The following is a 26,109-nucleotide window of genomic DNA, read 5'->3' as shown; positions in this document are numbered from 1 at the left end:
GAAAAAGTCTTGAATGTAAAATGACGCTTTATACGATTAATCGTAACGTATCTCTATCTTACTATCTTGCGCGAGAAACTCTCGAGCCCTTGTTATCGAATTTCATACGTTTGTTGTTACCGATAATCCGAGTTCACGAATGCTCTTCCGCTTGCAAATTCTCGCCTTCGAGTCCGACTTGGCGTCGCATCGATCCGCGGCCATCCCACCTGACACTTTTCTCCTCCGTAACGTACCGTACGTACCTATTTACCCGCTTACGTTAGACATACCGCGCGTAAGATCGCGCTTTACATCGCTGCGACCTTCCCTCGTTGCTTGGCTCTCTCCTAGCACGTTTCTTTCTTCGCGAGAGCTTGAACGGTGTTTATTACTTGCGGCTTATCCTTGATCGAAGTACGACAGCGACTTCGATTTTTCGTTCTATTAATCTCTTATTTAGAAAAAATAAAAAAAACGGAAATTTAAAATATCTTTCGTATACTTCATCTCGATAAGACGCACACATTTTTTAATAATTTCTCATACTATATGTGTGTCTAATTTATTCATAGTCTTATGCAATATGACAATGAATAATTAACAGAGACATAATATCAACAAATGTTTAAAAATGAATACATCGAAATTTACGTATACGGTGTCTGTCACAAAAGTCTATATACATTTGATAAATTTGTCATTTTCACACGTTTTGAGAGGTAGAGGTTTGTTATTTTTTTCAATTTTACTTTAGAGAAATGTGCCGTGCACGTGAATGGATTCAAGGATATTCCGCGTCTATATGCAAACATAAGAGTTCTGTAACAGCATTTATTTTGTGTTTACTTTGATTTTTTGTATATCATATTAGATAAGATATATGGATCTTTATATGTGACTGACTGTGTGCGTATCAACTATGTAAAGATTAAAAGTAACAATGAGAGAAGTTCGTATATGTTTTTTGTATCGATAAGAATTATTTTCGATGTAACATGTGTATAGATTATAACACGAATATCATAATTGTAAGATGTATAATGAAAAAACACCGCGAGAGTTCAGTGTATTAATAAATCTATTATATGCTATTAATATTTTATATCTCATATTGAAAAATAATTCTTATTTTCCGAAAGATTCTCTATATCTTATATATACAAATTTTGGTATACATTTTCAGAATAAATTACTGCTAGAATATCAGATTTATATTCTAGCCATTTTTATTTTCTGAAACGAAAAAAACTTGTGTAATATATGTATTATATTGCCTTTGGCTTTCATAAATTTATACACGATAATAAAGGCACTTTCTTTTTTTTAAAGAACATTCTATATAGCTATAACTTGTAAACACAAATTTCTTCCAATTTATATTCTAAAATTTGTATGTAGGAAAATAAAATTTTTAATTGTATATAAGAGATAGGCATTAAACACTTTGCCTTGTATCATGTTGCGATGAACATTAATTTATTGCGATATATTTTAAGAAAGGATAAATGATTCACTGTCATATTCAAAATTAACTAAGCGTGTCTCTCTCATAAATACACTCTCTACGGAAGTATTCGCAAAAGCCCATATTTCGAAATAAATGATTAAACGTAAATATATACATCCACACATTTTATTTTGCAGCAAATTACAGAATGTTGACATAAAAGATATTGCGATAAGAAATAAATATCTCGTTGCCTACGTATTCGTGTGTTGCGAATTTAATTTATCTCGCAAATTTAACGAAATGTTGCTGCACACAATGCAACAATATTAATAGGAAATAATATCAAAATAAATATTTATTGAAAAAATATAATTCAGAAAATTTCTGTAATTTTTGTCATCACCTCATACAATAACAAAATATCTTCAACAAGAAAAAGAAATAAAAGGAGAAGAAAAAAAACTAGAGGCTAAATTTGAAAAGGATTTGTAACGTTTCTCTTTTTCTCTATAATCTTTTCTCTAACAATACTATTTCCATTGCGCTTATTTTCTAGTTGGAACGGTTATAGGAATTTTCAATTAAAAAAGATTAAAGAGTAATATCAAAGACATACATACATGTATATAATGTTGCGTCTTCTTGATCGCATATTTATTTCCATCTCACTATCTCTTTTTTAATTCTTTAAACACGAGAAGACTTTCTCATAAATCATTTTCTATCTCTCTTTTTTCTACATATATCTTTATAACAAATGACCTCATCGTTGCACACACTGTCATCTATATCCACTCGGCGACCCGATAACTTGGATGTAAACTGACAAGAGTTATACAATGAGCATTTTCTTTATCTCGTGCCTTTTTATAACGATATCTTGTATCAAGTTTTTGCGATCTTTTTTTATCATCAATGTTTATTGTGAACAAGAATTAAATTGGGCACAATAATTTAAAGCAATTATAATAAATTTAATAGAATCAGTAATAAATTTATGCGGTTATTGAAAAAAAAATAAGCCAATATTTTTACATAGAAATTAGAATATTAATTATTTTATTTACAAAAATATCATAATTGAAAAATGCATAATAATTTATTTAAAAACCAAATTGAACTTTATTAGTAATAATTTTAGCCTTGTTTTATCGACAAAAATATTATCATATGGAAGAAAGTTTGCGTATATTATTCAGTTAGTTATAAATATTATTCGCAATTCTAAATTTATTTTAATATATTTAATATATTTATCTGTGTACTTAGTGTTCTAATAATTATAATCCTAATCACATTCCTACGTTTTTAATTCATAATTATTTTTGGAGATTTCTATTTACGTTTTTATCCAATTACGAAGAATAAGATAAGAAAGAAGATGCTCAGATTCAAATACTTGCCCATTATAACAGAATTATCGAATCATTAAATATTAATTTCATGATTATTATCCGCGACATATTATTATTGTAAAAGAAAATTTTCTCCAATCGATCGCACATCAATGATGACCGATACAAACATATTTGAGTACACTAGGTCAGAGCAATAATGTGCTACACATCTCGTCATCGTGTAGAAGCAATTGCCAAATGCCGTGTTTCATAACGCCGGGAAGGAGATAACTATATATACACATGTTATGTAGTAATTATAGTGAATAATCCAAAGCAGTGATGTTCAAACCGCGGGCACCGTCGATTGTTTTAACATTTTGCGGTTTCATGGTAATGGCCTTTATTACTGTAAGAGAAATTAAACGTAAATTTTATATTGACGTTTCCAATTGCATAAGGATGCATTCAGTGTGACCGCAATTTCATAAAAAAATTAAGCATAAAATCTAATTATGATTATTGCACAATGTAATACAATGTTTATCATAAGAAGAATCGCATTGCATCATTCTTGCATATTCTAAGTTACACATATCTACAATTAAACAGTTTCTTATGAATAAATTAATGCTGTTTTACGTTCCAGAATTTATCTCTAAACATTATCTGTAAATTAATTATTTTTGAAAAAAAAATAATGTTTAAGGAAATATAATACATTAAAATATGCACAAGTGAATGAAAAAAAGAAACTATATTAGAAAGATTTATTTCTATATCTAATTATATAAAAGAGCAAAAATCAAGAATTAACTATTTTTTTATATTTAGTAGTAGCTTCTGGTTTCTCGTATCAAGCGCTTAAAATTCGGATTTTATCAGTACGATAATCTTATTCAAGTTGGTATCGTGATTAGATTAAACTATATATGATATTGAAATTTTAAATCGAGACAAACATTTTTTATAAAAATAATAGAATAATATAGAATAAAATATAAAATATATATCTCTCTTTCTCTTATAAAATAATATCAAATATATTTTGTTATAATATATAAACAAGAAAATTTGAAAAATATAATTAAAGTTGTTTATAGTAATTATCGTATCTATATAATTGTGGATATTATATTTTATACAAATTAAACATAATAAAAAAAATATGCGTGACTTGATATTAATAGCTATATTAATAGCTATTTTCTTCTAAATAAAAAAATTGAAGAATTCTTGTAATTGTAAGCCGGCGCGCTTCCAAGAAGTGTTAATAATAACTAAAATCAAAGTTCTATACTATTACTAGACAAAGAAACAAGTACAGTGATCTCAAGATCTGGAAGATTGTCAATTTATTGTATGAATATTTAATAGATCTTTATGTGTATGTGTGTGTGTGAATTATGGCTTAACAACAGTTCTCAATTTAATTATTCTATTGCTTGCAGTTGATTTTAATAGAAGCAGTATATTTATATTCTCTTATTAAAACGTTGTTTTAATTTTATTTGACACATACAAATTTTGTGGAAAACTCTTTATGTGTGTGCTTTGTGAGTTTATTTCTTTTACAAAGCGTAGTATATTCTATTTCTATTTGAAAGAATTTTTGGGGGCTCGAAAAAATTAACGATGCTTATTATGATAATTATTATGTCGTCATTGCAATAAATAGAGGCTAGTTTGTTTCGATGATCTTGTGTAATGATTTAACGTCTTATGCATTCCCATGATATTTAAACACTTTACAGAATACGAAGAGAGAGAAGTAACGTAACGTAATAATTTTAGCGAACTATCATTTCCGAAATGAATCATCTTTTGTCGTCATTCTTCTTTAAAACTATAGATGTGTAAGCGTTATTGATATAAGCTAAAATAAAAAATTGCATTGTCGGGTTACGTATGATATAAAACAAATTATATAATAATTTTCCGTTTCTATAAATAATAGACTTTTTTGTAACAGAATTTTATTTTTGTATAATAAAATATCTATTGCAAAAATTAATCATGAAATTAAAACTGTTATACATGTTAAAACATTATATAATATTAAAATATTTGTATCTATTTGCAATGATAACTTTATTGTACGTTTATTTTTATTATTTATATACGTTTAAATTGATCGCATTTTATTGTTGCTTATTGATTTAAAACTTTCAATTTTATTTATTTTTCAATAATATCTAGCAAATTCTAAATTTGTCGCACTTTCAATGATCATTTGACGTTAAAAACGATAACAACTGAGAATAACCGCGCTTTATAAAAGTTCGTATTATAAAGATGAGATAAAAGACTTCGCGAGAATCGAATTGCGAGGTTTTATAGTCGAGAGAGGGAAACTCCCGTTCAACTCGATACCAGAGCAAATCAATAGTTAGGCATCGTGTCTCTTGATCGTCGTTGTACTGTGTATAGGAAATGAAATACCTCGTCGGGCTAATGTCCTTGGATGAAATACAAAACAAATCTCAACCAGAGTCATCATTACTGCCGCTTCATTCTTCTCTTTCCGCCATTTCCTCGAGAAATCTCGCAGTTTGTATTGTCTGATGGATGGAATTTCTAAAGTCAGGCATTTATGATAAAATTAGTTGTATCATAAATAAAGGATAAAAACAGAAAGTGTTTAGCTCGATATTTTATTCAGAAATATCCGGTGACATTTTCTCCCATCGGTATTTAGCTAATAAATAATAAGAAAAAAAGGATATCTAATTTTAATTAAAAATATTTAAATTTTTCAAACAGATATCGGCATTTTATTCATATCTCTTGCGGAAATAAAAAAAAAGATCTTTTTCTTTTAATAAATTAGTAATATGAGCATATCGAGTTTACGATATTTTATTTAGCATATTGAGTATATAAGATACTCCCTAGTCGATATTATATTCTCCTCGATTTTTATCACAATCTTTAGTTAATATGAAAGATAAAAATGTGTGTGTGTGTGTGTGTGTGTGTATGTGCTGACATGAAAAATGACTCTTGTTACAGCAATTAAAATATTCGATGCTATGTGTTAATACATTTTTAACTGTTTAATAAAAATATCAATCTTTCAAAAGTTTTAAGAGGAATCTTTTTATTAACAAAATACCCGGCTAAAATTTCTATACGTAAGCGTGTAATCTTAAGAAATTCTCTTTCCTTGTCGGAGAATCGATTCTGCCGGATCTTAAATTTCTTATATGCCGGCTGACATCATGGCAGCGCAGACTGCTATAGTACCATAAGTGATCGACTCTTACTACTGCGAATATATATGTTATATTTCTCTATACGCGCGTCTCTTGCTGGTCACTGAGTTTGCCGAGAAAGTGAGATTATCTCCTTGTGCTCGCAATGCAAATATATTCGCGGTTTTTTTTTTCCGTACGCGAATCTAATATTCGATAATACACATTTATGATCTCGAATTTGTAAGTAAGCTTTCGAAATCTTTTCGATAAATTTCTGTAAAATTTATTGTTACGTTTTTAAATCACTCTCTTTGATATTTATAATAAAAATTAATTATTTATATATATAATATATATATATATATAATATTAATGCAAAAATAAAAAAATGGATAAATTACATTAAACTTACTAAATTGATATGAGAGAGAAAGAGAGAGATTGGGAGAATTGGGAAAAAAGAGAGAAATGGGATTATCTTTTCTCACGTTTGCAAGGCGAATACATAAATCGTAATGAATTTTTACTACATATATATGTCAACTAAATTCTATTTCCAATAAATAATGAAAATTTCTCAAGAAGCAAAATTTAATCTACATATTTTAATATTTAAATAAGCTTTATAAATATAAAAAAATCTTTTTAAAATATAATCATACAAAACATTTTATTTTATATAATCTTATAACTTTTTTAACTTATTATTATGTCTAATTGCTTCATTAATATCATGTTTATATTAATATTTGCCTCCATTAATATCATTTATGTATTAATATTTGCTTTAATACTATTGTATTGAAAACATATTTTAAATTATAATTATATTGCATCTTTGCTCTCTCTCTCTCTCTCTCTCTCTCTCTTCTCATTTTCGAGTAAACTTATGTATATATATTTCCTATTTAAGCGTAATATAAAAAAAAAGTGTTTTAATATATCTAAACAGTTACTCTTTAACATCGACAGTGCTACGAACGTGAACTCTTAACCCGACAGATTCGATGCGGCGAAAAGCTAAGTATAACATTGACAAAACAGAAAGAACGAAGTAGAATATGCATGGGCATACACGTACGCACGCACGTGTGTTCCTGGATAGAAGCTGCGTCGCGTGATCTGTTACGTAAAGCTTCTACAGCACATTTTCCACCGAACGTCGAACCTAATATGAATAGTCTATTTTAGAAGAGACGTGAGACACAGATTACGAAACACAATGTACAATATTTAGATAAGGGACACTAGAATATATTAATATGTATTTGTTTAAATTTATAAAACACAGATTTGGAATAATTAGAAAATTGTAATTATAGAATCGAAATTTTGCATTAATAGTAAGATAGCAAATATATTTTCATTAACAAATGAACAAGTTTTATTTTTCTTTGATGGTCAAATTATGTGTCTCTTTTTCTGTACGTATGTGTATAGTAAAATATTTTACAGATTTATAAGATAATATATATCTCTCTCTCTTTCTACAAAAAGATAATTTTCAAAATTTAAATATTTCTCTTATCGGATTTATAAAAATAAAAAGAAAATGTAAAAACTACATAAAAAAGATGCGAATTTTGAATTTCATTCATTTATTTTAATATATTATTAGCGAAAAATATTAATTAATGAAAATCAATAAAAGAATAGAAAGTAGAAGGGAATTATACGTACACTGATCACATAGTACAGATGATATTCGCACTAATTTAAAAAAATGTTAGAAATAATTACTTTTTGCTAATAAGAAAAATGCGTCACTTCCAATAATTACAGTAATAATAATGTAATTAGTTCATTTAGAATAATGGCTTTATTTAGAAGATGTTAATTGACGCAAGTGCTTTGAACGATAAGAAAATATTAATTGTACTTCATATTAATAAAGTAAACGTATTTGATCAATTTGAATGTTGTAAATATAATTTTCGTCATTATTACGTAAATAATGTATAATTTTACCAATTATACTTTATTAAGATATATCCTTGAATAAGATTAAAACATTCTATTATGTGCTAGATATTATATCCAATTGCAATTAATATTCCTAAAATTTTTCATAACTTTCCATAATACAATTACGTTTTATTTGATTTATCATGTTTTGAGACTAATCGTTTCGCTCCAATTAAAACATATCCAGGGCCATTAAATCAAGCCATGCAGAAAGATAAGAGAGAGAGAGAGAGAGAGAGAGAGAGAAACGATATTGATCCTATTATATAATTGATCAGAGTTTAATCAGATGGAAAATGTTTGCTCTTTCTGAAATAAAAATATTATCATCATTGCGTAAAACTCTCTACTTTTTGCTTGCATCAACACGATATTACACAAATACATAGAATTAACAAATCGACTAATAATGAACAGTTGCATATATGAAGGAGAAAGATAGTGTTTTTTCTTTCTTTTCTTTATTGCGTGCATCGCATTGGGTGCGGGCAAAGTTTCCACACGTAGCACGTGCTGAAGATCGTAGACCTTCCTGACATTTGTACGGATTACATAACTTCGACTTCGTCGCGCTTACCGGTAATAAAATGCAGCTTTACCCACCTACATCGAGAGCAGCGCTCGCATTGCGCGCGTGTGTGTGTGTGTGTGTGTCATCGCATGCCACAAATACATACGTATCGACGTATATATGCGCACACATCGACTACCTAACTAGTAAAAATGCGTGACACGGAGAGCCGCGAGTTCAGGTTATGAATAGCACGTGAGTGACCACGAGTTCTCGTCACATGCTCGCACCTCGCGAGCACAGACGAATTTTTTGAGACATTCGACGGATGTCATCAGCAGCGTCCGCATGATTTTGAGTCAACGGCAGCATTTTCGGATCGATCTTACATAATCCGATCCAATCATATTTAAACTTCGAATATTAAATAATGTAATCCTATTTTAAGACTTGCATCGCAAGTTTCTCGCGTTTTCCTTTTTCCTTGGATTCTTTGATCACCTTGAGGATTCATACATATAATAATTAATAATCCCCATTTTATCGCAATTTTATATTGAATGCACAAAGGAAAACAAAGAGAATATTTTTTTCTTGTTATATTAATTAATCTAATAATTTATTTTACTCTTTCACGAAAATGTACAAATTTCATACTTGACAACTGACACGAGTCATGATCAAACGAAAAAATTAACTTTGTTTAAGGATGTAGTTTAAGCAAGTTTTTATTGCTTTCCAAAAACATTTACGTATGCAATAAAACCGTAGATAGAAGCGTAGTAAAAGATATGTATAGGGTGCTTCAGAGAGATCGTCCGCATGTAAGTTTAATAAATTAATAAATATTTTAGTTACAATTTTTATAATTTGAATGGAAATTTAAAAATAATCTTATCTTTTAATATTTTCTTTAACGAGTAGTCAACTCAATATCGGTTTTTATAATAATATTTAAAATTTCCAATAAGGTAGCTATTCTACGATATATTATTGACATCCATGACATCTAAGAGCATTCATTACCGATCTTATTAAAGTACTAAAAATGTCTGGTGTCTAGAAATGTTAATAATAGATTTGCACCAAGAGAATTGCGCGTGTCACGTTTGCATGCGCCGTATTCTGCAGAACACATTTGGATCTTACGCGCTATTTTTACCTACCGATACTATCCACCACATGTTTGGTTCGTTACGCGGTCGCCTGTTTTACTGTAGAATAGTTATTTTATGGTCCTTTAAGCATCAAACTTGTAACGATATCAATGATTTAACGCTCCTCATTCTGGCAAACGTTGCTTCTAGTTGTAAGTCTAGCTATTGGTCTAGCTATTGATCTTGTTCTTTTGTAGATATTTTCTACTATCTCTCCCTCTACTACATGCCTTGAAAGGTCAAGAAACTTTTTAGACTATTTGCCAATTCTAGTTCTGTTAATATAACGTTTCTATCAATAGCACACACATACACACACATATATATATATATTATTTCAGCAATATATATATTTATATTGCTAAAATTGCAGAAAGGAAATTGAGAATGTTTGAAATTTTGGGCGAATGGTGTAATATTTTCATATGGCGGATACAATTTTTTCATTCCCAATTGATTGCATTACGCAAGATACTTTCAATAATGTGATACTTTTAAATTTTAAATCAAATTGATATTCTTAATCGTACATTTTGTATGAGATTAATTGGCAATGCATATTTTGTGAAAAAAAAAAAAAAAAGAGAGAATTACTTTGCAGCATTCATTGACTATATTTAAAATATTGTCTTTCAAAATTATATTTTAATATATACAATGATGTTTCTTAGAAGATTAAGTATCTCGGTATTGATAAAGACTATTTTCAAGTATGAAGTAAGTTGGCATATGGATTAAATCTGATAAGATATTTGCGTTACATAATACTTTCATTGTTTTGCTTACCGTTAACGATAAGTTAATCCGTGATGCGACGATTCGTTGAATATCGTACCATATTATACCACCTTTTAAATGTGACACTTAATCTGTTATGCACTAATCAAATATGTATACGTTCTGTATATATCAAAATGTACATAGCTTAATTTAAAAAAAATAATATAGGCCTTGATGGATTCATGTACAAGAAACGTGCCGGTTTATATAATTCATTGTTTTTTATAATTTGTTTCTTCGAAATATTTGTATTAAAAAAAAAAACGAGCGTATTTTTCATGATAGTTTAGATAGAAATGAATACATAACCATCCAATATTATTTATTTATTCATCTACATACAATTACAAATATATTTATGTATTGAAATAAAGTTGTTTGAGATAGATTTTAAATATATATATAGTTATTCTTATAATGTATTTAATTTTTGAATTTTCAATAATAAAAATACACATATAGTCCTCGATTGACTTTGTCAATATTAATGTTTTGTCAATAGACTATATTATTACAGTTAATTTTATAGCAGTAAATAATTTATTTTGTCAAAAATTAATTTCACGATTATTTTATATATCGAAGGGTATTTCGAAGAACAAGTATTCCTATATTATCGAGATCTTGAAATTTAATTGATAATTAATATCGGTTTACTTTAATATTAAAAAAAACTTATATATATATATATATATATATATATATATATATATATATGCTAAATATCAATAGAATCGGATATTAAGGATCTACTAAAACTAAAACTATAGAAATTTTAATCATTGAAATAAATAGATTATATTAATGATGAAACATGTATTTATATATATATATATATTTTATGATATTATATAAAATAAATTTTATTATAATATTTTTTTGACGTGATATAAATTATTTATTCAACACTAGAATATAATAAAGAAAAAAATTTTGGTAAAGCTTTTTCATTTTAACTACATATTTCTCATGTTAATTACTTAAAATGAAAAAAAGCGCGGTTTCTTTTACACTAAAAAGTATCATATTTCCTTCACTAATCATTTATGTAGCTCTTAAGAAAATGATAAAAAGGCATAATTTGAAACTTTTAATGTGTTTAATAGATATTATCAAAGGTTGTCACAACACATTTTTTGTGGTTGGCTTACCACATGTCTCGAGATGTAAAGATCAAATTACAAGGTGTTCCAAAAAACATTCTTCTACGCTATATCTTCTCGAATTTCTTAAAACGATGCAACAGTCAGTATTGGCTTTTTATATAATTATTATGTTATTTTTTTTATATATGTGAATAGCATATAAATAATAATTTTATTTCGCACACATTAAGTAATAATAAATTCGATAAATCGCTTTTTATTAATAACTAGAGAGAAAGAGAGAGATTTTTTTATCACATTAACGCTACAGCTGCGTATTTAAATAAATTCGACATTTTTTTTTTTTTTTTATGAAAGTTATTAAATATTATATATATACTAATATATTGGATTGAAAATCGTATATTATTATTAACACAACTTAAGACGCAAAATTAAACAATAATTAATAGCAGTACTTATTAGATATTATTTATTTAGGACAAGACATACCGCGCGTATAATGAAATAAAATATTTTTAAGATTGCGTATGTTTTTAATAGGTCTAAAGCTGTAAAGACTGATTGTAAGATACATATAGTAAGTCGTAAAGTTGGAGACAAAGTCCTATATCAGTTCGAAGAACTTTGTACGTTACGTCTTATACTTCGAGGTGTGATAACTAGTTAAATAACACCTCTATTAAGCTAGCAGGACCAAATCAGCAGAATCAAACTGGACCTATCAGATTATTTAGTACCCATTTTGTACTAATTTGTACCAATAATAATAATTTTGTACCTTGTGCCATTTTCAAAAAAACCGTGGCGCTGCTACCATCAAATTAAGCTAGCAGGACCAAACTAAAACAAAACAAAAAAATAAAAATAAGACCAGAAATAGAAAGGGCTGAATTTGTACTAATTTGTACCACCCAAATAAACTCAATATATTTAGCCCTTATGCTTAAAACAACCCCCAATTGAATTTAGCCCAATTAAGCTCAAGAGTAAAGTACTCTTTCCAATCAGCAGAATCAATCGCTACTTACACACTGGACGCGGCATAATTTGTACCGCCAAAATGTGAAGTTTCAAATTTTGTACCCCCACCGTTCCTTCGAAAACTACCCCCGACCCATCTCAATCTCAAGAGTAAAGTACCTTTCGCCACGAGCAGAATCAATCGCTACTTGTACACACAATGCGACATAATTTGTACCATCAAAATCTAAAGTTACAGATTTTGTACCCCCGCCGTTCATTCGAAAACTACCCCCGACCCATCTCAATCTCAAGAGTAAAGTACCTTTCGCCACGAGCAGAATCAATCGCTACTTGTACACACAATGCGACATAATTTGTACCATCAAAATCTAAAGTTACAGATTTTGTACCCCCGCCGTTCATTCGAAAACTACCCCCGACCCATCTCAATCTCAAGAGTAAAGTACCTTTCGCCACGAGCAGAATCAATCGCTACTTGTACACACAATGCGACATAATTTGTACCATCAAAATCTAAAGTTACAGATTTTGTACCCCCGCCGTTCATTCGAAAACTACCCCCGACCCATCTCAGTCTCAAGAGTAAAGTACCTTTCGCCACGAGCAGAATCAATCGCAACTTGTACACTCGGCGCGGCATAATTTGTACCGCCAAAATGTGAAGTCTCAAATTTTGTACCCCCGCCGTTCCTTCGAAAACTACCCCCGACCCATCTCAATCTTAAGAGTAAAGTACCTTTCGCCACGAGCAGAATCAATCGCTACTTGTACACTCGGCGGGACATAATTTGTACCGCCAAAATGTGAAGTCTCAAATTTTGTACCCCCGCCGTTCCTTCGAAAACTACCCCCGACTTCTATCTGTCTCAAAAGTAAAGTACCCTTCGCGACGAGCAGAATCAATCACTACTTGTACACACAACGCGACATAATTCGTACCATCAAAATCTAAAGTTTCAGATTTTGTACCCCGTTTTTTTTTTTATTGTGTTTTTCATGTAGTTTTTCGTTCACAAACACATACATACACATCCTCATGCATACCCGTATACATGCAAGTACGTATGTTTATTTCAATACCTTTATACGTAGAATCATTAAAAAAATTTAGAATAAATTCATTACTGAAAAACATAATAAAAAAAAAACAGGGTACAAAATCTGAAACTTTAGATTTTGATGGTACGAATTATGTCGCGTTGTGTGTACAAGTAGCGATTGATTCTGCTCGTGGCGATAGGTATTTTACTCTTGAGACTGAGATGGGTCGGGGGTAGTTTTCGAAGGAACGGCGGGGGTACAAAATTTGAAACTTCACATTTTGGCGGTACAAATTATGTCGCGCCGAGTGTACAAGTAGCGATTGATTCTGCTGATTGGAAAGAGTACTTTACTCTTGAGCTTAATAGGGCTAAATTCAATTGGGGGTTGTTTTAAGCATAAGGGCTAAATATATTGAGTTTATTTGGGTGGTACAAATTAGTACAAATTCAGCCCTTTCTATTTCTGGTCTTATTTTTATTTTTTTGTTTTGTTTTAGTTTGGTCCTGCTAGCTTAATTTGATGGTAGCATCGCCACGGTTTTTTTGAAAATGGCACGAGGTACAAAATTATTATTATTGGTACAAATTAGTACAAAATGGGTACTAAATAATCTGATAGGTCCAGTTTGATTCTGCTGATTTGGTCCTGCTAGCTTAATAGAGGTTTAAATAACCACAGGTCATATATTATTTCTGTGCGCTGGGCTTAAAAGTGTAGCTGTACATACTTTTTTTTTTCGACACACGATATCGAGACGTGTGCAAAAGTTATCGGAAATTATGAGATTAAAGGATTCGTAAGAAACAAATCGCGTATAGAGCATCGGTCCTATGCTTTTGACTATGATGTGCCTAAGTCATTCTACATATAACATCGGCATTTCAAACTATTATATTTTGACTATTTAAAGAGACGTCATTCGTCTAGCATCTCAACCTGCCACGAGGACGTGCAAAGTGCATTCGTCGTTTCATCATTCACGAAGCCTCAACCATTCCGTTTACAACTGCTGTCGAAATAACAGACATATGCCTCTTGTAATTTGAATTTTATAGTCTCTTGTACTAAATTCATTATCTCTGTTAACTTGACATTTTCATTACTGTACGAGAAATCGTAAAATACCAATTTATGACTAATTTATTGTCCCAATCACGAATATATTGCTTCTATAAATTAGTAGGAAATTCATATTAAAGATGGGAATGTTGATTTAACATTATGTTAGCATTGCCACTTCCAAAAAACATTTATAGCGGATCATAAGCATAAAATCAATACATCAGAATTAACTCAAAGGTACTGCAAATACATTTTAAAAATATATTTAATTTTAATAAATCTATCAACACAGAATATTATAATTATATATAACGATAAATTGATTAATGATGATAAAGTGTACTATCAAAATATCCTAGTTTCGAATTTAATGTTCGCGAAATAAGTTTTCGATTGGGAATGATATATCTTCAGAGCAATTAATAGAGAAACATCAAAATGAAGTAATAATAAATACATAATAACAAAATCAGAAGAACAATTAATTTTCTTTTAATATAGCTTGTAATTTTAGCTTTGTATAGTGAGTCTTCACACATATTTTTCTTTTAATTTATATCGGGTAATAAATGCGTCACTATATCTTAAGAGAGAAAAATTCGAGAAACATTTCAAATTTTAAAATGGAAAAATTAATTTTGCATTAATATTAACTTATTCTTGTAGCGATATAGGCGTTGGAACGTTTCCAATTATTTGTAAATTTATTTTGATTCCAAGAAGGGAGTTATAAGCGCGAGGTCTAAATATCTGTTCGAGAAATTTATGAAGGAATAGGAAAGACGAACTAGTTTTTTTTCCGAGCAAGAATGTTCTGTGTGTGGTGGGATGCGGATGATGGTGCAAAATCGTTCACGTTGCACAGTCGCAGACGGTCGTGTCGAAAATCGAAACTACGCGCATGGTATCATGCATACTGACGACCGCGCAGTGTCGCCGAGGCGACTCTAGAGGATTCGCGGTTCCTCGTCCTGATGAGAGCAGTGCGCGATCAGTATGCATTATATTCGTGCGACCAGCGAGGAGACTAAATTGCCGACGATACCGCGAACGATTTCCCAGAGCCCGGCAGGGCTTGCCGTGTCCGCGAGGACTCCGTTTCCGGTTTTGACCGTGCCTCCGAAAATTAATCGAAAATACGCGGGCGTGGCGTTTAATATTGATTTCTCTGTTTGTTTTTTCTTCCTTGATAAATGAAAAATTGCCGAAAATTTCAATAATTTTAAGGTGGAAGCTCGTTTTTGGGAAACGCAATTCCCTGAATCGATTTAAAAAGTTTTCCCGAAGAAATCAGTTGATTATAGCGCTCACCGCCATGTGACTCAAAATTACGTAATATCTTTCAATCGTGTTCTATAAATACCTTTGCTTTAATTTCTCTCTAAATAAATATAAGATATAAGAAGCTAAAAAAAAAAAACATTATTTAAATACTGAAAATATTTTGAAATTCGAATATCTTCCTGGGAAATTTTTTTATTAATATATGGAAAGGTGATGGTTGCGTGATTGCATTATCATACAAGTATCTTAATATTCGAGCTATTTCAAATATGCTAATTTCAATAATTTTAATACTCTATCGTCTACCGTATTAAATTTATACGTTCTACTTTAAACCAAAAATTTGTAAGAGAAGTAATCGTAGTTCTCTACGATATAAAGATGCTTCCTGCTACAGATCTGTTGACTAATTTCGAAACTTTTTTTTTTTTTTTTTCTTTTTTTTTCCCTAACGAAAATGTTGAAGTGAGTTTCAATATTTTCGCTAATTAATGATTGACGATAAGAAACTTCTAGCAATTCAAGTGTTAAAAAAAAAAACAATATATGACAAATTCTTTAGTCAATATTTCAAGATTTTAATAGAATTTTAATTAAAAATTTAATTACAAAAATATATAATTTTAAAAATTAGAAGAATACACACCGACCTTCTTGATATTTTTGCTAAAAAAAAAAAATTTATTCCATATTGGACAAAAAAAGCTCTAGTTCAGAGAACTTCTAGTAATTTTTGGGTATATCGTATATTTAATTGCAATTTAAATAGAATTGTTCTTCACACAAAATTCAGATAACGTTTAATAAAAGAAATAAACAGCGTCTAGGAATTAGATAATCTTTGATGGGCGAATCACACTAAGGTCAATAATTAATTAAATATCACACTAATCATCATTTACTATTAATAATAAATTATTACTTATTATTATTCGATAAATGAATCACATATTGCATTGCTTAATCGACTGCTGATCTGGAGTCAACAATAAGAATGGAATAAGAAACGTAAACTCAGGGCATAATCATTCGTTGTATAATCAACACTCATAAGTCATCGCATACCTTGCAAATTATAAATAATAAATACATAAGACAACAGATACAGTGCAACGAATTGCGATTGCATAAATTCCACTGTTACGATATATACTTTTATAAATGTTTATTCAAAGATTACATCAATTAATTGAAAACTAGGTATCTTTTTCTTTTTCCGGTTTATCAGAATTACCAGTAATCTACTAAATATTTACAGTATATGTACTAATCGGTTGAATATTTATATACATATATTTTTACTTTTCTTTACCTGTCATATTTATATAATTCCTCATATATTCTGCATTTTTATATTTAATTGTATATATATAGAAAGATAAGTTTTAAAATATTTAATATATAGTATATTAAAGTCTTTTTTTATTTTACATATAAATATTAAAAATTTATTGATTGCGAGACCGTTGGAAAATTATTTTCGTTTATCGCAAAATTTTCCTTATACGTAATGCGTGTGAATACGAAGTAATATGAAAAGATACAAAATTTTTTAACGAACATTATAAATATGAACAACATTGTACGACATGTGAATTATATACATTATTCGCGTAACAAAACATTTCTCGAGGAAAAATTATTTTTAACGCCAAAGATGACTTTTCGCAATGTATCGATCTTGTATACCGCGAATGCACAAATGTTATGATCGCAAGTGTTAGCAGGATGCTAATGCGCACACGCTTATCAGCCTTGGTAATATCGGATATCGCAGTGCGAGTATTTTCTCGAACTCGGGTTAACGAACGGCGGATACTCGGGTATCCGGGTACATATCGGTGTGCATATAGGCGGCACCGGCGTGTGCTTGTACGATCAATGGAATGTACCACCTAGGGCGATACGTAGACATTTTAATGCCCCATTCAATCGAAATAAGGGCAGAATCTAGAACAAGAATGCGATGCGCGATGTATCTTGTTATTTATACATATTGGGACGACACTCGATCCAATGTTCTCTGAAAATAATTCACACTGCGAACGAATAATTCACATGTGAATTGTCTTCTCTATTTCTTCTTCCTTGTTTTTCTACGTGATGCATATTCTATTTCTTACACACATTAACACTAAATAATTAGATTTCTAAATGTATATGTAACATATAAAAATATATATATTTCTTGTATTTCTATAAATAAAGATAAAATAGCTATGACAAATAATAATAAGAGAGATATCAATTTCTTTGTAATATTTCGTAGAGAAAAATATATATTGTAAAAATTATGAATTTTTTTCTAATTCTGTATCGCGAAGTAAACTTTGCTTATAGACCCATGTGACAAATTTCGTAGCATTTTTCTAAACTGTATAAAAATTAATTGTATAGTTAGTATTAAATTATATTTCTTATCTTTTCAAAATATTCAAAATAACAAAAATTGTTATATTAAATTATATCGAAAACGAAATATTTAACAACAATATACATTAATGAAATGAAGACAATATAATAGTTTTGATTCTCTTAAATTCGATTGTATATTAAAAATATGTAATCATTTAAAGTTATACATTACATTATTAATCTATAATGTCACTTTATGAAAGCGCTTATATCTTTTTTATTTTGTATACTTGTTGGATATATTATTTAATAATATTTAGCTACTTTCAAATTAAAATGTCTCCCAATTGATAATATTATGATTGTTGTTCTCTGTGTAAAAGAAATATAAAAGGATAACAGAATTAATGGAAAAGAACTAATGAAAAGAGAAATAAAGATAAAAATTTTTAAAGTTTACACAATAATAATTAATAATAATAAAAATGATAATAATTAAAATAGTAATTATAAATTAAATTAAATGATATAAATCGCGAGATATTTTCGACTATCATATATATCGACTGTGTATGCACTCCAATGTTAATTTCCTTTCAAAATCACGATTGCATTGAAATTGTATGCTATCGCACATCACTAACTGAAAAAGATTAGCACATCATTTAGTGATCGTACTATAATTGCATTCGTTTATGCTTCTTTTGCGCGAATAAAAAAATCTAGCCCTCCTAGAAAATTGGCTGGCAAATTTAAGGACTATTTTTTTTTTATGGATATTTTTCAATTAATTTTTATAGAAATTATTATAATTTAAAATAATAAAATTAATATCATTATAAAAAACATTAATGGAACAGGGTTGATTCAAGATAAAGAAATGAAACATTCTCTTTGTAAACGGTTCATATGAAGACATAGGTGCTCGAAGATACCGATTGTCGACAGCTCGGTAGTCTCCTAGGCCGTTTTCTATTCTGATTCCAATGCTATTCTGGTACCGGTGGAGACAGCCAATGGGCAACGTGTCCGTTCAGTTACCGTACACGCAACTACACCCCTCTTCTCGCGCTCTCTTCATCTCTTCTGGCGTGTGCATCACCACCCCCTTCTCCGTGCCGATCGCAGTCGCTCTCGGAGCATCGCGTACCGTGGATTAATACCGTATTCGTATGTCACGGTTATCGGTTCGTTTCTCCTCGCGATAGATGTCGAACATCCAAAATTGAACTGTTCAAACCGAGGAACGTCCTCGAAGAGCAGTATTTGCCTATCAGGACGATTCCGATAGGAGGATAACGCCAAGTGGAAGAAGGGTGCGATGCAGTGGCGGCGACAGAAGAGGGTCACCCACGTGATCGGCTCTTCTAATCATGTATTGCTCTTAGCAAGGTACCAAGATGGTACGGAAATAATATTTTAGCATAACTATGCGTGGAAAATGCGTCGTATCTTATATCGAGCTATCGGTATAAAAAGCATTAAATTTTAAATAGAGAAATAGAAGAAAAGTGAAACAAATAAGTGTATAATTTTCTTTATGGTTTGTAAATAAATTAAATAATTTATTCGAAATCACATCAATTTAATTTAGATACACTTTCCGTGGCACAATCAAACCTATGTGAGATGCAAAACGTTTACTATAATTTTGAGATTGTAAATTTTCTCCTTGCATTCATCATCTGATTCTATTGACGTTTTATATGTATCAAAGTATTTATTTAAAATCTTTTAACATAAAAGATCCGTGTAAATTTTTTAACATAAAAATAATTTTAAAAATAAATTATAAATGAAAAGAATAATTTATACATATGATGTTTTTTATACGATTCCAATTTTTGGCTGAATTGCAACGCTTATAATTATGTATATATCGATTCAACGGTCAATTACACAAACGTTTCCTGCGTGATAAGATCAATTTTATTGCGAATGACATTTAGAATAATACAGGTTCTCTGTTAAACGACGAGTAAAGAAGTCTCAGATGACATAAAAGATCTAACAATTTCTTTTTGCCATTATGCGATTGACACTTTACAAACATATGTTCAGTACTATCATGTACCATCATGATTTAATCAACGCACGATACATAGACTGACGGAACATCGATTTTCCAAAAATTGAATCTATACTTGATCAAGGTGTTTACTCCCTGGAAAAACTTAGAATTCTCAGAGATTTCTTTTGTACTTGGAAAAATCAGAGAATTATCATGGAATTTTATTGAGATTTTAAAAAAATTCTCTTTTTGATCATTTTGCTCTTATGTTATAAGCAGTCGGCAAGCTAAGTGAATTACGTGTTTAAAATATATTATAAATATATATCTATCTCTGTTTATATATATTCAATGTCTTAACAAAATATTGAATATCCAGTACATATTTTTTATTGTAATTTTTAGTGAAAAAATATAAAATATAAATTATACAAGTGATAAATGTTTATCTTACGAAAGTTATTCAGTTTTTTCAGTACATTTGCATATAGTATTTGAAACTCAAATGGCTCTGTTCTTCCTTTGTATGAATGAAAGACATTAAAAAAACGCATAAAGTAAAAAAAATTTGCTTTGGAAATTTAGAATTTATTTTAGAAAGTTGAGCAAAAAATCATTAAAATATATTTTTTATTTTTTTATTTTGAATAAAAATACCTGGAAGATCAGAGATTTTTCGAAGAATATTTTTATAACATTTGAGTAAGCATTCTGTTGACATCTGCGAATATCTTACATATTCTGATATGAAAGTATTGACTTTTTCTCAAGAGATTCGAATATATGCGTATGTTTGAATTGCGATAGTAGCATTGGGAAATACATCTAAACTCCATATAAAAAATTAAGATATTTTATTTAGATATCTCTTCATCTTTCAGACATTTGTCTCATAATGAAAAAATTATTTTTCTTGAAATTTAAAGTAAGATCAGAATTAGGAATCCTCTAAATACATTTACAGCGCGCTTTAATTTTTGTTTTGTTTATTACATTTCAAATGTAAAAACAAAAATACCGCAATCTGCTCGCATTATTTACCATTATCGTCATTTTTGGTTTGGCAGCTCCACCCGGTGAGGAGGATGAGGAAGATGGCTTACGAAAGGACTATGTGAAAAGTCAAGAGAAGGACACGAATACGCACACCTTTGATCGGAATGGACAACAAAGCGGTTACAAACCACGCCGAGCCGGTACTAGCACCAGCGGTGGCAGTACGAGTGGCTACGCCAGCAGCGGCGGCTCGAGATCGCACAGAGATGAGAACGCGGGCTCGCCATTACAGCCCAAGATCATCTTCAACGAGGAGGAATACACGAGGATCACGACGCCACGACAGGATGTTCTCTTCAAGAAGGGCTACCTCTCGCGCAAGAAACCCTGGACCGGAAATGCGAGCACTAGCGCTACGCCATCGACCACGGAGAGTCAATCGGCGTCACATTCCACCGCAGGTAGAGATTGTAAATATGATTATATTAATAACAAGTAAAAAAGCATAAGTTAAAAAATGCTGGTAAGTTAGCTTTTTTTGTGTCAACCATAACAAAGTGAAAATATTTCAATTTTGTTCCAATTGCTATATATCGTATCGTACTATCTATCTGTTCTATGCTTAACTTTGTAAAACTGGAAAATAAATTGCTTGATTATTAAAAGTTAATTCAATATGCACTCCAATATTAGCACAATTTATTATTAAAATTTATCGCATTAGCATCTTTATATTTTTTTTAGAAAAAATGCATCTACTACATACATCTTTCGTCTACACCAACATTAGTTTGGACAAAGTCGCTACATTAATTTATCATTTTATCTATTTACATTTATCTATACGGTCGAATAATTAAGTTTCGAGACTCGCTTCGTATTTCCGAACGTTTGATCCGTTTGTGCTGCCATTTTAGAGGGTTATTCACAACTCAATACTCAATATATGGTGCAAGATTTAAATTATTTGATTCAAAATTTAATGAGATACAGTCACACGAAGTACACAAAGTGTTACAAAATTTTGTTTAAAAATCGATGTAATGGAAGGAACGCTTGACTGACAACGCGCCAACAGTAAATTCTGCGTTAAGTTAGAGAAGTCTCCAACACAGAAACGTTACAAATGATTTAACAAGCTTACGGAGAGTCAGCTATGCAGAAGAATAACGTTTCGAAGATACAGATGATATAAAAAAAAACGTGAATCAAATTTTGAAACGGTTTACTTCAGAGAACTAAACTTTCTGAACCATTTGTAATGTTTCTGTTGGAGACTTCTCTAATTTAACGCAGAATTTAATGTTAGCGTGTTATCAAGCGTTTCTTCCACTACACCGATGTTTAAACAAAATTTTGTAACACTACTTTGCGTAACTATATCTCATTAACTATTGAACCAAATAATTTAAAACTTGCGCCACGTGTTGAGTATTGAGTTGTGAATAACCCCCTAAAATGACAGCACAAACAAATCAACGTTTGGAAATGCGAAGCGAGTCTCGAAATTTAATTGTTCGACTGTATACATGTATCGATAAATGTGTAAATACGCGATTAAACAACATTTTTATAGACGGCAGCGAAACCACAGAAGACCAGCAGCTATTGGATAGAGACAGTGGAACGGGAGAATATCCGCCCATGGTAGAGCCAGGAGCGCAACTAGGATATGGAACGTTTTATGATCACGCGAGCGGTTACTATTATGAATACCCTGTGATGTTGGTCGGGCCTGCACCAGTACCTGCTCAAGTTGGACCAAGTGTTCTAGCGACTGTACCATGTGGCCCGGTTCCTCTAAGGCCAATCGAATGGATCAATCCTGCTTTTGTGCCTAAACTTGCCAATCAGCCATATTGTTTAATGGACTATCAGGTGAGTTGTTAAATCTCATGTTTATCCATTAAGTATTATATATATATATACACTCTTATTGATTATTTGATTAAAATTTTAATATAAATTCGCGCAAATATTTTATTTTGAAAAAATGGGGAATTATATATATCTTCTAAGCTCATTCAATTATCATTTGATTAGAATATGACAATGCACGGATCTTTGAATGTCGGCTACTTATTATATTTGTAGACTAATCAAAGTACAGAACCGGCCACAATAGTAGAAGAGCATAACGGCATGGTAGTGACAGCGGAAGCTTCCAACAATATGTGGAATGAGAGTGGCACTGGTAGCGCCAGTTGCAGCGGCAGCATAGCCGAAGAAACTGAGGAACAAACTGAAGAAGTAGATACATTGACCATGGAGCAATACACTGTGAAGGAGCAGCTCGCAGAGGAACAACCTCTAGAGCAGTTGCATCTCGAGGAACAGCAACATTTGGAGAACGGCGTAACGACGATCGATCCTTATCTAGATCCATTATTGATGCAGGAGCCGATGCACGTGTCACATGTAATGCCAGCTGTACCACAGCCGTATATGTATCCTGGTCACTACATGTTCGGGCCGCCGTTGGTCAACGTTAATGGTTAGTTACAAGATAGATTGCTTAAGAGCCGTCCCCCTGAGGAGTAACGTACGGGTGCTATAATATGGATTGACAAAATCTGAATTTGCTCTCTGCCATTTGGATGAGCAAACTTACATTCGCGCTCGTAGCCTTCGTTTTGTTCACAGTCGGATGGACGGAACAACGGACAAATGTATAAACTGATTGATTGCCCACGTTTGCGTTTAAGAGAAGAAGGCGCATTTCGGGGAGGGAGTGCGAATACGATCAAGACGCAATTTATGATAGTATTCATATAAAAAATGAGCATATATTTATATAAAAAATGTGTAATGTTTGCACAATAACTGCAAATATATTATATATTATATGAATAATAATAACTTATCTATTGAATAATGAAAATAAGAATATTGAAAAAAAAATAGAATCAGACTTGATTCTATAATTTATGTCATTATATTATATCATTATATAATTTGCTTTTCATAAATTAGTATTTTTAATATATTTTTTGAATTGAGTAAAATTAATAGATGTATAATATAATTTTTAAAGACATCTTATGTGTCTATGTTATCATGGACACTAATGTTCATCATAATATTTATATAAACAAGAGGACAAGCTCATAATTCTTGTCAATACAAAACTTTTTAAATTTTACAATTTTAAGAGATTTAAATGTGAGATTAAAATATAAAAGAATATAATTATATAAAATTTCCTACATCAAGCTCATTTTTTGATCAATTTTAAATCCATTATCTCATCGAAAATTTTATGAGAAAAAGAGAAACGTCATCCTTTTTTTGCATGCTATTTTTTAAATTTCTAATATAAGGTATCTCAATAATTAAATCTTGAATTCAGATTTCATGTTAAAAAGTAAAACTTATTTGAAATTTCTATTTGTTTAATTTAAAAGCTATTTATTAGTGTTCCTATATTTTTTTAAAGAAAAAAATTGAATTAGAATTTATTAAAAAATTTACAAATTGAAATAGGAATAGTGATGTGGAATACTTTTATATACAATCAATCATATAATAAACTAGCAGCCTAAAATAAAGTGTGAAAAAATTGTAATAATATTGCATAGCTATTGAACTATTTATATTTATGTTGATCTAATATATAAAACGCTCCTTCCCCGTATTGCGCTATACTAGCGGTAATAGGCTTGATTCTACCTATTTCTAATGTTAAACGAGAACAGTGTCGATTGGAAGCGCGGCCAAGGAAAAGGGATATGCCCCGATTCATGACTTCTGTCCCGTCCATCGGCATCATTGCTGTTTTATTACCACCGTGCCTCTACCACATTCAAGGTAAAAGGTAATAATTCGTAAAAAAGGTACCACGCTTTAGACACGATCGTGGAAATCTCGATCACGGGAATCTCGTGAAACAGTATCATGAGATTGCTTGACGCTTTTCGTATCGACAATAACCGACAATTAGTGGTTCATTCACGATCGTTCCTAAAGTTTCAACTCTGTACACGCTCAATATCTATTTGTCGCTACGACGAATTATCACTTGCATAAATGTCAATCGGGGTACTTTACACCGTTCGAACACGCCGTACGTCTCATTGTTTCCACATTGCACCAAGTAACAAAGCATATCTCATCCGAGAATCTCTATTGATTCGTGACTATCACGCGAAAGGATACGTCCGGTATTTCAACAACACCGGCATAATTCAACGTCAAAAATACGTCTCGACTACGTGAGAGACGTGAGACGAGAGTTTGGCAACGATAGCGTGTTGCTACATCTCAAATAGAACTTGTTAAAAATAACAGTTACGTGTCGTTCGCGTGCTGATATATGAGAATCGAGAAAGGCACAGAAGCAGCGAAAAGCCAAGTTCACTTTTCGCGATAACTCTGGCATGTTTTAGCCACTCATTACCCAGTTCCTGGGATCACGATTGGATCGCTCATCGAATTGAATCAAATGTCGCACTGAAATATTGTTCGTTGATCGATTTTCGTCTTTTGACAGACCAATAACGCGCGATAATCTTTTTTGTCCAAAGGTGTTACCATCCAGGGCGGGCCATTAGTGAGAACCATGGACGTAACGGCTATGACAATGGCATACGCCAAACGGAGAAAAAAGAGAAAGAAAAGAAAACAGAAAAGACCTACTTTGGTAAGCCAACAATATTTATCGTATGCAAGGATCAAGTCAAAATGTATTTCATTAATTGTAGAAGAAAAGAGTAATAAATTAACATGTAACAAAACAATACAAACATACACTATATCGATATATACAGTGTATTGCTAATATACTATAAATATAAATATTAAAAATCTCGTAACAATTTTTATTTTGAGATATTTGATTAAAATTTGTCGCTGATGTGTTAAGCCGTTAATATATTTTCTTATTAAA

At 30.7% G+C, this 26,109-nt stretch overlaps 1 protein-coding gene across 2 annotated transcripts in view; it reads left to right on the top strand.

Moving 5' to 3' along the window:
- Positions 1-26,109, top strand: part of LOC138944856 (uncharacterized) — a 33,424-nt gene that overhangs the window by 1,928 nt on the left and 5,387 nt on the right. Inside the window, exons 1-5 of one of the 2 annotated variants that reach the window (XM_070315916.1) lie at positions 18,782-19,620; positions 21,296-21,685; positions 22,801-23,102; positions 23,319-23,718; positions 25,748-25,863. In XM_070315916.1, the coding sequence (XP_070172017.1) occupies positions 19,539-19,620; positions 21,296-21,685; positions 22,801-23,102; positions 23,319-23,718; positions 25,748-25,863 (1,290 nt within the window). In that variant the 5' untranslated portion in view covers positions 18,782-19,538. Of the gene's footprint in view, positions 1-18,781; positions 19,621-21,295; positions 21,686-22,800; positions 23,103-23,318; positions 23,719-25,747; positions 25,864-26,109 lie in introns of those variants that run through there. The other variant, XM_070315917.1, reaches the window with a different exon arrangement.

Source organism: Polyergus mexicanus, unplaced genomic scaffold (genome assembly GCF_030449975.1).
Source record: "Polyergus mexicanus isolate NDT 795.1 unplaced genomic scaffold, iyPolMexi1.0 SCAF_3, whole genome shotgun sequence".
Lineage (NCBI taxonomy): Eukaryota > Metazoa > Arthropoda > Insecta > Hymenoptera > Formicidae > Polyergus > Polyergus mexicanus.
This window is presented reverse-complemented; position numbering and strand designations above follow the sequence as displayed.